Raw genomic sequence first — 16099 nt, 5'->3', positions numbered from 1 at the left:
CTCCTCTCCCAGGGTGTGGGCCTGTGGGTTCCTCTGCCCCATTAGTCGTGCAACCAGGCCGAACAAGACCTGAAACCAGCAACAGACCTCTGAGATCATTCAGTCCAACCATCCACATATCCCAGTATTTCCCACTAAACCAAGTTCTTCAGTACAATGTCTAAATATTTCTCAAACACCTCCACGAACAGTGACTCCACCACATCCCTGGGCAGCCCATTTCAGTTCCTGACCATTCTCTTGGAGAAGTAGTATTTCCAAATATCCAACCTGAATCTCCCCTGGCTCATCTTCAGGCCATTTCTTCCAGTCCTGTCACTAACTACATGGGAGAAAAGGCCAGCCCCTCCCTTCAGATAGTTGTAGAGAGCAATAAGGACACCTCTGGGCGTCCTCTTCTCCAAAATAAATGATCCCAGCTCCCTCAGCCACTCCTCATAAGGCTTGTGCTCCAGACCCTTCACCAGCTTTGTTACTCTTCTCTGAACATGCTCCAGGACCTCAATGTCTTTCTTGTAATAAAGGTCCCCAGACTGAACCCAATATTTGAGGTGTAACCTCACCAGGGTTGGGTGCAGAAGGATGGTCTCTTCTCTCCTCCTATTGGCATGCTATTTCTGTACAATCCAGGATAAGAAAAGAAAATGACCACAACAGCAAGACTAGTATAAAGGAAAAAAGTGGTGTTCTCAGAAGAGTTCTGATAGGAAAACTGTATTTTAAGTCAAACCTTCCAAAAACTGTGTAGGAAAGCTGAAAGAGAGGAAAAAAAAATATCTACTTTCCCTCCCTAACAATATTTTTAATGTAAAAACAAATCTAGAACTTGTGACCAACGAGGTATGATTTCTAGAAGGCTTATTTGCAGAAAAATTTACACCCTATCCAGCTACCTCTTCTGTAAGAAAGTTGTCAGCTGACAAGCCAGCTGTCAAAGTAATGACTGTCTGTAGATTTACTTACGTATGTAAAACTGAGGCTTAAGATAGTTCTACATCTCTACCTACTGTTCCTTGAACGGTAATAAGTAAGAAGCTGTCAGAGGAGCTGCTTGATAATAGGAACAGCCAAAAATTTTAGTCACATTCATAGCAGTGCCTTATCACTGCATTTTTCATGACAGTCATCCTTGTCAGTTGTTTGGAAAAAATCAGTTTCTTAGATTATATAAACACATTCTTCTCTTCCTTTCTCCCCATTCTCAGAGATTACAATACGAAGCTTCATTGAAGACACATGAAGATACTCTACATTCTGCAAGAATGCACATCTTTTTCTTATAAATCTTGAGAGTTAGAAAATAAGCTGTGTAGTTATTACACCTTAAGACAGCATATCAATAAAACAATTTCATGTGCATTACTAGTGGCAACTGCTGTGGTCTGAATACAGTACAAAATACCAAACTTCTTTCCAAAGACTGGAATCTAAGAATCAACAAACCAAATGATTTGTTTCCTTTATATATTTACCAAGTGCAATAAAGTGATTACAAAAATCAGAACTTCACAGCTCCTGATCTGTACAACTGAACCTATGCTTCACATACTACAATTATATACAGACATTTAACATGTAGGGGACAAAGAACAAAGAACTTGCACTTTTTGCTGGAAGAAGACACAGATTTTTTACTTTCTACAATTCCAAATGGAAAATGTAAAGAAATCTTTTTTTTTTTTTTTTTTTTTTTTTTTTTAAGGAAGTAATTCTTCAATGAGGATTGCACCTGTACAAGGCAAAGAAAAAGAAAATATATCCACTGTTTGAACTGCAGCACCTTGCAGCAAATATATCTCAAATACTTTTACATGAAAAGCTTTAGTGCAAAATAACAGTTCTGGTAGAGAATTTGACGGGTTAACTAGAAAGTACTTTGCCAAGGGCAGCCTTCTCTAGGGTTTAAAGGTAACTCTAATTATCTTACTGACTTCATTTTGTGTTCCTATTAAGAAACAAATTCACACATCAATTTCATCAGAGTTCTGTAAAGGTGAAGTAAACTCTTAAAGAAGTTGATGGTCTGTAAGCCATGCAAGGAATATTTGAAAACCTGAAACTCTGGTTTTCAATTCAGTGAATTCCAACAAAACCTAAGTGCAGATTAGAATGAAACAAACTGTAATGAAAACTAGATAAAAACGCTATTAATTATATAAATGCATAATTTTGAAAAGAGAATGAACTCGTCTTTGTTGCTAAAACCACAGTATTTAACTCTTTTTGAGCTGTGACTGGTATAAACTTCAAGTTATGGAAAGGAGTATTCTCCAGGACTCTGAAAATTTCAAAACTGAGTTTTCAGGAAAGAAAGGCTAGAATGAATGCAATTATGTTCAAGTGGTCTGCTCTGTACAGTTCAGCAAATGCATTCAGGATAGTTTTGTTCAAGAGCGTTGAACAGCAGCACTACATTTGGCCTTACAGGCTGTTTCTACAGATGATATTTCTGTCATAAAATATTTGTAATCTATGGCTTAGATTCAGGTACTGGAGATTAGAGTTGAATAGAGGCGAATGCCAAGCCACAGCAAAGTTAGCAGGCTTCAAGCATAGGCTTAAAATAAAACTCTTGTTTAACAGTATTTAGGTACCCTGCCACATTGCTTTCTTGATTTGGTACATCTATTCAGCAAACAACTTCAATGTTACTATTATTTAATCTGTGTCGAGTTCAGAAGATTTATGGCTGCTTTCAGGTCACCTTTATTAACTGCTATTGCCACTTTTAAGAGGCTTGGTACAAAATTCATGTGTCAGAAGAACAAGAAGCTCTGGAGATGCTCACCTCAACCAGCTCTAAGTACTACTTAAATTCATAATTAAATTAGAAATATCTGCCACTTTATTATTTAAGGGCCACGTTCCTTGTTAATACAAACAAATACGTTTCCTTGACTCATTAGGAACTTCAGCTGTGGATTACAGAAAACTGGAGTTAGTAACATCAACTAAGTTCCTCATAGAACTACAGGAAAAAGCTGTCACTTGCTTCGAATTTGCCACTTCACTCTTTCTAGAGGAGAAAGTTGAGTATCTTTTAAAGGAGCAGTCTCGCTGTTTCTAGATTCCCATGCTGCAGTTTGTGTGGTTAGACTTCAAAAACTGTCAAAAAGAGCTTTTTCTTTTTAAATTAGATTCATGCGTGTAAATCTTATTTTATACAAATTTGAATCTGTATAAAAACAGATACTACACTGAACTTCTCTCTTTCAGCATGAGCAACTTTTGCCATTGAATTTCCACATGTACATTTTGAACTGAGTTCTTGACCTAGCTTCCACAGCAAACAGAAGTAGAGATACTCTTCTCTATACTAGAGTACAGACAAAGAACTTGTTATGCTCACAGAGCCATAGTGCTGTAACACATCTCTAGAATTTGTAATAACAAGTGCATGTAGCACTGCAGGCCTGCCACTACTCCAGTTTATGGCAGGTTAAAAAGTGTTGAAGGAGAAGAAAGGAGAAATAAAACATTTTTTTCTCTCTAATTCAACCACTTCAATTTCACTAAGAAGAGTACAGCTAAACATTTCAAAGTCTTTCTTGGAATGCTTGCCCTTGGAACATTAGAAATTTAAATAATAAAGTTGATTTGCCCCCTGATATATTAAGCCCTCTTTTTCAGATCAATAGCTTCATTATCAAATAATGCTGGCAAAGCATTAATTATATGAGATTTTTAGAAGAGATTTTAAATATCACATGCGATTTTTCAGCTCTGGATCCTTACAGTGCTGCTGATTAGATATGTCTCTGAACAGAGAGCTGAAGACATATATTTTAAAGTAATACATCTGGCACACGATTTTGAAAAATATTCTTAAGTCCTTTTTATAAATGTGTTACCAGTTCTGTCTATTTCTTTCCTTCATAAATAAATCAAATAGACTTCAGCTGTTCCTCCTGGCAACCTGAAAACAAGTCAAATAGTTTGATTTGGAGGTTCATTTCCTGACTTAACTGAACTTACATGTTTTGCTAAACAATACACTTCTCTTAAAATCAATTATCTGCTACAAACCAAGCAAAGTTAGGGAAAAAGCAAATACTTACATTTCAGCTCTAGTTTGATGAAGTCAGTATTCCCCAGATTCTCAAGAAATACTCCATCTGAGGCTGATGTTTTGAAATAGAAAGAGATATCTGCACTGGTTTCCCCTTGGAAGGTGGAGAAGTGAAGGTAGGATGATGATGTGATGAAAGAAGCTGCATTCCAGTAGTTCCCTGCAGGGATGAGACAGATGAGAAACAAACATTTGAGTGCTGTTTGGAAATTTGAAAATTTTAACATTAATATATGCTACAGTAGTGTCTATACTAAAAGAATCAACACATCTTCCTTTTATTACTTTCTTTCCACTTTTCTGGTTGTGTCATGTCTAGTTTCTGATGCTTGTATTCCCAAATTCTTGATTTATGATTTCGAGTAGAACATAAATGTGCTGTTAAGAGAAGCCCTCAATAGAGTACAGTTACCACTTTAAACATGTAATAGTAACACTGAACTTACAGGTGATACACCATAAGGGGAAAATGCTGATTTGGTGGCTGACTCACCTCAGGCACAGGTCACGTATTCGTATATTGCCTCATGCAGAGCTAATTTGCTTTCAGAATTACTCCACACAATACACATTTCTGAAAATGTAGCCAGATCTATTAGAAGTCTCTTAATATGTACCACAGGAAGAATCCTGTATATGAAGCTACACAATATAGCCACAATTAACACAAGCCCCTAAGAATCCTCTAATGTTTCCCCTGGAAAAAGATTGTCATCAATGATATCCAAGCACTATAACAGTACTTAGCTAGTAAGTACTAGTACTTAACTAGCTAGACACTCAATATTTATGCAAAATAGCATCACATCATAAACGCACAAAAAATTCGTAACATACTGATGTAATGCAATGAAAAGCACAATGACGGCAGAGCAGCAAGATCCCAGGCTGCAGCAAGTGAGGATCAGCCCAAGCACAATAGCAGTGGGTGCAAAAATAAGAAAAAGAAACTGCTTACCTTCAGAAGACCTGTAAGGTCCTCAGGTAGACAAGGACCTCCAAAGGACATACCCTCATGCCCTTTGCCAGCCCTAAAATGAGGCCTGGGAAGGGTGGATCATGGCTGTACCTCTTTGGCCACTCAAGTACATTTCACGCACCTGAGCCCCCCTGGGTTGTCCCTGCCTGCCTAATGGTACTCACTGTTTCAAGTCATGACGTAGTATTTCCAATACACTCAACCCATTCACAAGATAAACCAATGATTCAGCAGGTTAAAAGTAAGCTTTTTCCATTATGGTGATCCAGTACACTGTGACATTTTTACAGTTGCCCACTGCAAAGTGGACTGTGAAATTATGAGGCAACAGATGACTGCTTCTGTCCTTCGAACAGAACTTAATGGTTTTTCTGAAGGCACATAGTTGCTCAGACCAGCGAAGGTTCAGCTTGTGTTCCCTGAGTACAATATAGTCTATCACTAGCTGTCAACACTGATCGCACTATGACACTGGAGTGTATTGATGTCATGTTTCTCCTCCCAGTGATCCTGTAGGCTTACAGAGACTAACGGGCAGTAATGTAGATGTTTCAGAGGTACAAGGATAACTATATCAGGTACCAAAGGGAGGGACTCGACTTGCCACAGGGACATAATTAATGTCCACTTAGCAATGAAGACCAGAGCTTTAACCACAATGGCTGTAGACATTGTACCAATTACCAGCGGGACTACTGAGCCTCCCATCTCTAATAATCTTTCCCAAGGTGCAAGTAGACCACACCACTTCTGACCTACTTGCACCTTCCAAGACCATTCTCTTCTATGGGTACTTGGTTCTATGTTCATAGGGGCAGGGAGCAGAAGGTTATTTTGGGTTTTACCTGTCAGTGCCTGCAACTTGGATCCTAAATGGGGAGGCCTATGTTGTCCATAATATCTTCAGGGCAGTGGGTCTGCCATCTCTAGGTCTATCATTCAGGTACTGCAGGGTTTCTTACAGTCTCTTTGTCCACCCCTGCAGGGAATGAGAGTCTGTCTTCAGAGCAACTATAAGAATTTCATTATAACACTCAATAAGGCCTGTCCCTGTTGGATTATACGGCAGGTGGAATCACCACCCAATATTCTTTTCCAATGCCCAGTGTTGTACTATTGCACCAGTAAAATGAGCCCCTTGGTCACTCTTGAGGAGTCCCACAGGCAGCCATCAACTTGATGAGTGCCTTGATGGTATGTGCCTCGATAGTATGTGCCTCATTAGCTCCTGGCGATGGATAGGTCTGCCAAGATACTTGCTGCATCAGTGCAGGTCAGGGCATATCTTACCCCTCAAACCAAGGGAGGGGCCCAATTTAATTGACTTGCCATCACTGAAGAGGATTGTGTCCTCTAGCAAGATGGGCTGCTGTTTTGGGCAACTGTCTCAGCCTTGAAGCAAACACTGTAATCTCAGCATGCCTGGGCAATGTCAGATGGTTGTATGGGCAGTCCCCATGCTTTAACATCTGCCCACATTGTCTTTTGTCCAGTATGCCACAGCTTCTGATATAATCAGTGGGCGATGTTCTTGGATGATGAATCCTCTAATCCATCAAACTCAGACCAGAGTGTTGGCTTCCTTGCTTCCCAGTGACTGTAGAGATTGGTGGTCAGAAATGCGGTAGACACGTACGATCCCATATTTAATACATTCTTTATGTCCAACCACATATCTCTGCTCCAGCTGGGTCAGGCATGAATAGTCCATTCCTGGTTGGCCCACTGGACTATCCAAAGAGTGAGCCCCCAGCACACAGCTCAACTATCTGTGCAGATGTTCAGTATGCTGTCACTGATTTCCTTTGTTACATCTACCAACACTACTCGCAGCTCTGTCTATTGGTTACTCTGACCATCCCCCTCTCCTAACTAGTTTGTTTCAGTAGAGAGATGGTATGCCATTGCTCTCCACTTGCTCAAGTTATCCTTGCTGGACCCATCCATATACCAGGCATCTTCAGGAATGGGATATTTCCCTTCCTGAAAAGGACGGTTCTCCAGTCGAGCAACCATTGTCTCTTCTGGCGTATCATTGTGATAATGTCCTAGGATCTTCTGAAGCTCTTTTTTTCAACTGTGACAAAAGACAGACTAATCCGCTGGCTGAGATAGGCAACTTACTGTACCACTGAGCATGCTTAGCTGCCTGTCTTAGAAAGGTGGGTCAGATCTTCCACCCACCTTTAAACTGTCAAGGTTGTCTTAACTACAACTTTTGTTCAGTTTATTGGGTCTACCGCCTGTAAATTGGACTATATGCGGCCAATAACTGATTTTTCAATCATACTATACCTCCCTTCTGCTCTGTGCCAGACCTGAGACCAGAACCCTTACAGGGCTTGAATGGAATTCTGTCTCTTCCATGTGCCCCAGCCAACCTATCCTGAATTATATAGATACCTAGTCTGGCTGGAAAGAGTAGGATCAAACATACTCAATGACTGGGCCTGTTATGGCTTCAAGCTGTGCCAGGGCAGATTTAGACTGGATGTTAGGAAATACTAGTTCTCCAAAAGAGTGGTCAGACACTGGAATGGGCTGCTCAGGGAGGTGGTGGAGTCACCGACCCTGGAGGTGTTCAAGGAACTTTCAGATATTGTGTTGAGGGATATGGTTTAGTGAGAACTATTGGCGATAGTTAGATGGTTGGACTGGATGATCTTGTAGGTCTTTTCCAACCTTGGTGTTTCTGTGATTCTGTTCATTGATTCTGTTTAACAGCTAGTTTCGGTTGCTGGCCACAGTAAGGGAGGATCCACTCAGACATAATAGTAGTAAGCACAGAAATAAGGGGAAAGACACTGCTTACATTCAGAAGGCCTATAAGGCCGTCAGGTACAGAAGGATCTCCAGGTGAGATGCTCTCATCTTCATTGCCAACCCTTAAATGAGGTCTGGGAAGGGGTAGATCATGCCTCCACCCCTTCTGGTTACTCAAGTGAATTACATGCATCTGAGCTCCCCTGCGTTGGCCCTGCCTTCCTATCAGGTTCTCAATTACTGTTTTGAGCCATGACTTAGCATTTCCACTACAGCATGTAATCAGTGATAGACTGAAACATATAATATGTATATATATTATATATATAAAATGCATATAATTATATATATGTAATTCAAATTCATTCATTTCAAATTAAAATTATTAATATGAAGTCATTAATTCACAACAGGTCAGCGCTCAGTATTCTGGCTAAATTACACAGCAAACCACATTCTATCACAGTTGTAGCCCTCAGAGATTGATTCTCTGCTCTTTTATTTCTCTGGTTACCACTAGATGTATGTAATGGAGCACACCGCAGCTCCAGAAACTTAATACTGTTTGTATAACATTACTGGCCCTCATCCATGTCAGACATTTTATAATTTGTGTAATTTATAAATCTCTATTCAAATTTAAATTGAAAATCTAAATTATCAGAAGAAAGCTATAGGTTTAAATACTTGTGTACTCTTCCCTTTCACATTTCCATCCCTTAAGAGGGAGGGAAATTCCATTTCCTTAATTTAATTCTGCCTCCCTTAAGAGAGCAGAATGGGTGGCTTTGAGAAAAGAAGCAGCTTTCCATTTTACTTCAGTCAATTCCAGGAAGAAAGTTGCAACAGAGTGTGTGTGAGTAACATGCTTGTATGAGCAAATAAAAGGGGACCAAATAGGCTTCGTACAGTAGATACACATATATATTTTCTGAATTAACCAGTTAGGTTATGTCAACTGTTTTTGAACAGAAGTAGCATTTCATATTTTCTTTGTCTATGTTGTAGTTTCCACAGAAATAAATGGGAGGCATTACTTTTGGTGCAATCTACAGATGTGGAGTCCAAGGCAATTCCTCTTCATTCAGTGTGGCCCAGGGAAGGCAAAAGGTTGGACAGCCATGACTTACGTTTTCACTGACTATGAAACAGTATTAGTATCCTCTTCTTTCAGGGAAGAACATTACCAAGTTATTCTATTTTCTATCCTAACTTATTGTATCCTATTCTGCTCTTCTCTTCTCTATGCCCAGCAACATCTAAATCAAATATTCAAATATTTGAAGGAGCAAACACCATCTTACAGTTAAAAGACATTTACAGGATCATATATTTTTGCCCTAATGAAAGGAACATGGTAAGACAAATTCTAGCTTCCATTTTTGTAAGCTTCCAGCTTTCCATTTTCTCCTTTTGTGACCAATATTTTTGATTTCAAAATTAATGTTGTCAGATGAAATTTTTCTTTTCCCCTGCTCCATACCTTGTCCCACTCACATAACTATAAAATTTAGTTTAAAAAGAAATCAGATTATTTATCTGCAGACTGCTGCAATCCGATAAGTAGATTCACCCTGTTCCTAACTTAGGTGTGCTAGTACTGAAATAGGATAATATAGGAAAACTAACAGTAGGATAATAGTTTGCTGAAGTTTACTATAGGACAGAATGGGATGTTTTCTTTAATGACTCAAGGTAGTATTGCAATGTATAAGAAAAACTACTCTTCAGAATGGGTAGTATGTACTCCACTACTGTAGACGTAAATCAGGAAATGTTATACTGACCTTAACATCTTTTAGTTCTTATAGAACTTGAATATGCCACTGCTTTAAAATCTCTTCAGCTTATCCAATCTTTTAACGTTACAAGGAGTTTTCTGCAACACTGCTATAGCTGAAGAGACACGATTGAAATTAAGAATCCAGCAAAAAAAAACAAAACAAAAGAAACCTATATGCACATGAAGCTTTGAAGGTGTTTTTAAATGTGTGAAGAATGCCTTCTTATTTTTTATAATAAAGTGGCATATGTGGCTATTACACCTGGACACAAAGCCTAACGTCCCATTTTCTGTTTAACTCTTGCAAGTATTTCTGCTGAGCAGCTTTAGCCAACCAGGCTCTCAGAGGAAAAGACTAAAGCCTTCCTCCTGATTCCATGAGTTTTAATCTTGTGGGAAGAGAAGTTAAAATGATTGAAATGGCAACATGAAGAATCACATCCAGCTTTGGATGATGTACAGTCAATGAATGTGCAGATGTTACAGTTATGAGATAAACCAGAGAGCTTGGCTACTCAGTTATTATACCAAAACAGAATAGATAGGATGCTTACCTATATCCTGGGCTCACTGTGAAACTCCAGAGGAGGGAATCTCCAGAAGAGATCCTTCCTCACTGGTAATCAGCTCTTAAATGGGTCTAGGAGAGGTGCAGCCAGGCTCCACCCCTTCTGGCAGCACAGCTGAATTGCCTTCACCTGTGTTCCCGTGGCTGACTCATTGCTTGCCTCAGGTGATCAATCAGAGGTTCAGGCTGCGATTCAGCAGTTCCCATACAGAGGGCAATAGCCAAGCATAGAAAACTCGAGATATTGACATGATCTGACATTACTTCTGTGTGAATATGGCCGAATCAGAGGTTTCTGCACAAGAAGAATCCAAGATTTGAGCAAATTTCCTGGGCTTTCTGCCAGTAAACCTTACAACTGAGTGTTGCTATCAGCCCCTTAGAAAGGAAGAGAAGAAAAATGGCATGCAAGAAAAGTTCTTGTCCTTCTGATAATCTTAGCATGTGAACATGTATGTTGGAGGTGCCCACTCCAAATCCTGGATTTTATTTTAATGAACAGAAGCGCTCTGCAAGAGGCTTGAACTGTCTGAAGGTAAACACTACTAATAAAAAGTAGAAGTAGGGTGAAAAGTTGTTCCTCCTGCAAAAAGGAGAAGAGAATCTGGTATCTCCCTTAATTGACACTGTCCATTTGAGTTTCAAACAGTATCTGTCAGTTACTCAGCTTTTAAGGTCAATATTTAGCCCGGAATTGTAAAAACACATGGACAAACAAAAATCTAGGCAGAAATCACAAGCTTTTGGAATGAGAATAATTCACATCAACAAATGCTTGTTGTGAAACAAAACTGATGACTACGAGTCTTCATGCTTTTTCTGCTGTCTTTCCTGTTTTAAGGTTTATCCTATAATGAAGCTTTCTCTCAGAAAATCTTCTTCATTGCCTGATTCAACTCCATGTCTCGTAATATTCATTTAATAGTGCATCCGTTTATTTGGTATGGACATATCAGAGAATGTGTTAATAGCTTTTCCTGTACAGTTGTTGAAGTGAAAACTAGAATTCATGTTTTGTTTTGCTTTTAGTTTTTATTTTTTCCTCATAGGAGCTGTGCCCTCTTGGTCAATCTTATTTTTAGCCTTCATAATATTCACTTCCTGCTTCAAGAGTTGTCAAGTTCTCCAACTTGTTGGAGGCTACAAAATGGTAGATAGATGAACAACATAGTGTGCAAACCAATGCTTTGTGGCGGTATTTATCCAGTTGTTACATTTTCTGCAGTGTTTCTGTTACTTGCCTGCAATTCTCAATTTCTGTCTGACGAAGCCAGGCTCCAGATGCAACTTCAGATTAAGGTGTTTCTCTCTATGTTATCTAAATTGCTGAGTTTATGCTCATCTCTAAGATCATTTTGCCAGAATTTTGAAGGCTGAAATCGCAGGGGAGGTAGTTTTCTTGTTTGTTTGTACATTTCTTAACAGCCTTGCTATTATTTCATGTCCTTGCTGGATTACAGCATATCCAGAGAGATGTAATTTTGACCAGATGCTACTTCTCTGAATAGAATAAAATATACAAGTTACCATGCCTGCTGGATCTGTGAATTCATGCACAGCAGTGCCTGGCACGCTGACAGATGAGTTGTGTGTTAGGCCTAACATGGTCTTAAACATGCTATCCGAGATGAGGGAAACAATTATTCAAGCAAATAGTGATCTCTCTGCATCTTACAGTAATGGAAGGAAAATGGAGTGAGAGGAGATACAGTCATGTCATCAGCTCATCTGAACTACACTTTAAGAAGTTGTAAGGCTTTTATTCTGTGCTCTGCTACATTGGGTATCGTGGCTGCATGACCTCAAAAGTCTGCTTGGAGTTTTCAGAGGTGTTCCTTCATAGCGCAACTCCTTTTTGTGCCACATGCATGTCAAAATCACCATGCACATGAACAAACATTGCTATAGTGGCCAAAGCGATGAGGAAGGCAGGCTAAAATTTCATCTTCTTTTGGTTTCACAAGAGACTTTCAGAGATATTTCTTGGCACTTCTGAGGCCAAATTTGTTATGTGCAGCCACAGCTCTGTAGATAGTTCTCCATAAGTGTTTGCAAAAAATAATCTGCTCCTAATCATCGTGCAATAGAATAACTCCTATTAAATCTAAGCTAAATGCATGTTAAGGAACTTAAATTTGCAGTACTACCTGATACAAACCACCAGAAGTGGCAGTTTTGATTCCATTACTCCTAGCTTTATCACTATGCCTCTAAATGACTTATGACCATGGGTAACTCATAATGCTATTAAATTAAACACTGACTTATTACTGAAGTAAAAGACTTCAGTGACTGTCAGGCTGGCTTGTTTTGCAAACCATATTTAATGGCAGACTCAGCTGATACACCTTAAACAGAGCTCAAACAAATGAAATATGCTTTGTTTTACGTGAAAGCAGACAAAAGAAAAGACTGGCTTCTGACTGTTCACAGTATTGTTTTTCAGATTTTTTTTTTAACCTCATAGGCCAAATGGGTAAAGGAATGACCATATCCACTGCTGTCACTGGTGGCTAGAAATAGTAAACAAAACCATTATTTATATACATCACCTCCTGGGTTTTTATCACTTCTGCTTTGTGCTAGCATTGCTAGTCAGACATGGGACTGATAATACCCTTCCTAAAAATTCAGTTGCAACAATCTCATTAACATCAAATGGAGCATGTGCAGGAATGGCAGTGCTTTCTCTTTTATGGCTGCTATTCACTCCTCCTAGAGTTCATCCAACACCGTAGCAGGTTCAAGCATAAATCCTGCATCTACTGTATTATATTTGAGAAGGAAGAAGAATGAATACAATGCACAATATTGTTACAATATAATTATCTATTCAGCAAATGCTCAAATCAATGGTGAAACCAATCCATCACATTTTCAGAAGTCTTACAGGAGAAATATGTGACCCCAGAAATATTGGAATGTTGAATTACTTTCTTATATGATTGCTGATCTTCAACACCTTGTAGCATTCACATTTCTTCGTTCTGACACGGCCCAGAAATCCAATTTATTCCTTGTCTTTAAAAGTTGTCCACCAGATGACAGCAGAGTACAATTTTTAGACCAAGGCTGATCAGGAGGGAGTTTTGCCGTTACTTCTAAGGAGCAGTCAACGAACAGCTTAGCTATTTAGATCTTTTTAGATCAGATTCTTTTTCCTTGCCTGCTCGTGTTGAAAACACAGTGTATTTCCCCATTACATCAGATCTCCAGCCAGTGTATGCCATCCTCAGAGAATGTGTTTCAGGCACCCTGTGACTCCAATCCTTGGGACTGTAGATAGCCCAATTGGTTTGCAGCCCTCCTGTTTGTCCTGTACAGGAAGAGCATCAAGGAACTGCTGGGCAAACTCCGGAGGAAGTTTGGCATTGGCCTCGGTGCCTTCTCTGAAGTCTCTCCCTCTATGGAGAGACTATGTGGCTATGTGACTGTATGTCTCTTTGCAGTGCATTCACATCCCTCAGACCCCTCATGGCCATATTGGGAATTGCTTATCGGTTTCACTCCCCTGTGCTTTAGAAATGAAAGCCTGCCCTCCCCACAGCCAAGTTTACAGCAGCTGTCTGACAGTCTTTAAAGACAAGACATTCCTAAAATGTACCGGTCTGGGGCTGTGAGGAATTGGACATAACAACTTCAAAGCCTGCTGAGATATCTTCTGTGCCTGCCTAGACACAGATTACCCACAGGCTGTACCCATCACTCATGAAATATTGGTGGCTAATTGATGTGGCATATTATCTGACAGTTTGCACTGAATAAGTAAATGTCCAGGGCCATAGCTGCTCTGGTTTCCTCTCATGACACTGCATGCTCTGCCAATCATGTGTCCTGACTGCCCACATCCCACCCTCTTCCAAGGTGCATTATGTCAGTGCTGGGACTCAGTCTTTCCCATTTTTCTCCAACATTTTCCTTCACCCTTCTTTCCATGTGGCTTTCAATCACTGTATCTCAAAACACATTGTAATTTCTCTGCAATAAAGACAAGTTTTTGTTGTTTTCTTTTCTCCGCAATAAACAGTAAATGCAAACCCCAGTAAAAATTGAGAGTTTCTACTTCCACTACAAAATGCACTAACTTATTTCATAAATAAGGACAAAATGATCATATAGTATTGCGCAAAAGAAAAAAGCCAGTGTATGGTGGGCAGACAGGAGACAGCTAGAGAGAAAAGAGTTTTTCTCGAGGGTGGCTAGAGCAGCAGGCAGTATTCCTTGAAAGCCTGCTTCATCCCCAGAGCAGAAGGAAAAGCTCAGGGCAGACTTTGACTCTCTGATTCATAATCTGCTTCCTGGGCTTCTCCAGTGATAGCTTGGAAATATCCTGTCAGAATGATTTCCTCAGTATCAGACAAAGTGTGGCAGGGAATTCTGCTATGCATGGTATCTGCCCAGGAATATGTGCACAAGTCTGGCATGGGGTATCTGATACACTGATAAATTATAATGGACATATTCCTCAGGTAATATGAATAGGAAGAGTGATGCTTGAGAAATCTGTTCAGACTGTGAGAAGAAGCTGAAGATAAAACAGTCTTATAGCTTTAAGAGAACAGTTTCATTTTATCTTGAATTCTTAATGCCAAATGGAATAAGAATTAATCCTTACATTTTTATCCCAACAATTATCCACATGACATTTCTGCAGTTCTTCCGTTAACTTTCATATTTCTTCAGTGGAGTTCATTTCTATATATTTCTTATTCAACGTTCTACAGGAGGCAAAAATACTGTATAGCAATCACTGTCAGGAGAAAAGCACCAATCTTTGGAAATAACCAATCTGCATGTTTTTTTTTAATTGTGTTGGGCAAAAGACTCCTTTGATTTGAAAGAAGACAGAGGACATGATGAAAGGCAATCTGTGCCACTTCTACTGATGCTCTTGAATGCCTTTAAGAACTGCATTCATATCTCCTGAAATATATACATACACAACTTTGAGGGGACTGCTCATAAATTAACCATTTCTACATCCTTTTCATGCATGGTGGACTTGGCAAGTGCCAAAATAAATCAGCCCAACCTTACTAAACCTCAGCTAGTTGAAAGTCTGACAAAATATTTTCATTAACAAAAGTCCCTTTCACCCATTAGAAAATGAGGCAGTGAAATATCCTTATCCTGAAGATCAGAAAACTGGAGTCAGATTTCTCTATGCTGGCAGATACACAGTTGGGAAAATACAAGCCATAGTAGTGAGGTGCAGGAACAGCTGCCCAGAGAGGCTGTGGATGCCCTGTCTCTGGAGGTGTTCAAGGCCAGATTGGATGGGGCCCTGGGCAACCTGGTCTAGTATTAAATGTGGAAGTTGGAGGCCCTGCATTTGGCAGGGGGATTGGAGCTTCATGATCCTTGAGGTCCCTTCCAAGCCTGGCCATCCTGTGATTCTGCGTGATTCTTTGAGGGTAGCATCTTGTCCTGTGGTATAACAGTTGTAAAAACACAGGCCTGTCACCTTTGCCTGTAGGTACTACAGGGATAGATGCTGAAGTAGCTATCTTTATAAAAGTTTTTCCCTTTCTGGGCATAAGCTGAGATAGTTTAAAATCTTGAGGACTTTTGGAATAATATTCTTTTATTTCTGCACCATAAAACTGTTCAGCAAGACTCAGAAAGAGAAGAGCTCTTTTACACATCCATACTTTTTCTCATATTTGAAGTACTCAGCATTGCACATATTGAACAAACAAGTGGAGCCTGTCTTGCTAGATTCAGAGGAATTTTTCTGGTGTATTCAACTGTGTCCAGGCCTGATATTGTGATAAGTCCCTGAATGGAAATTTCTTCCTCACCTTATATCACCTTGGAAGTACAGTGAGAGCATTCACAGCACAAGGAAATACGGAACAGTCTGATAGCTCCTGTATATGTGTACCAAGGCAGAGCTAAGGCCTACAGGGCATGTCAGAATGTATATCTGTCTCACTA

At 39.6% G+C, this 16099-nt stretch overlaps 1 protein-coding gene across 2 annotated transcripts in view; it reads right to left on the bottom strand.

Moving 5' to 3' along the window:
* CNTNAP2 (contactin associated protein 2) overlaps positions 1–16099 on the bottom strand; it is a 758846-nt gene that overhangs the window by 104190 nt on the left and 638557 nt on the right. For both annotated transcript variants that reach the window (XM_090136789.1, XM_090136788.1), the window contains one exon: positions 4059–4229. In XM_090136789.1, coding sequence (XP_089992915.1) covers positions 4059–4229 — 171 coding nt within the window. The remainder of the gene's footprint in view (positions 1–4058; positions 4230–16099) is intronic.

The sequence above is a fragment of the Phasianus colchicus genome, chromosome 3, assembly GCF_987193195.1.
Source record: "Phasianus colchicus chromosome 3, bPhaCol1.hap1.1, whole genome shotgun sequence".
Taxonomy (NCBI): Eukaryota; Metazoa; Chordata; class Aves; order Galliformes; family Phasianidae; genus Phasianus; species Phasianus colchicus.
The sequence above is the reverse complement of the archived record's forward strand: the minus strand, read 5'-3'. Positions and strand labels throughout refer to the sequence as shown.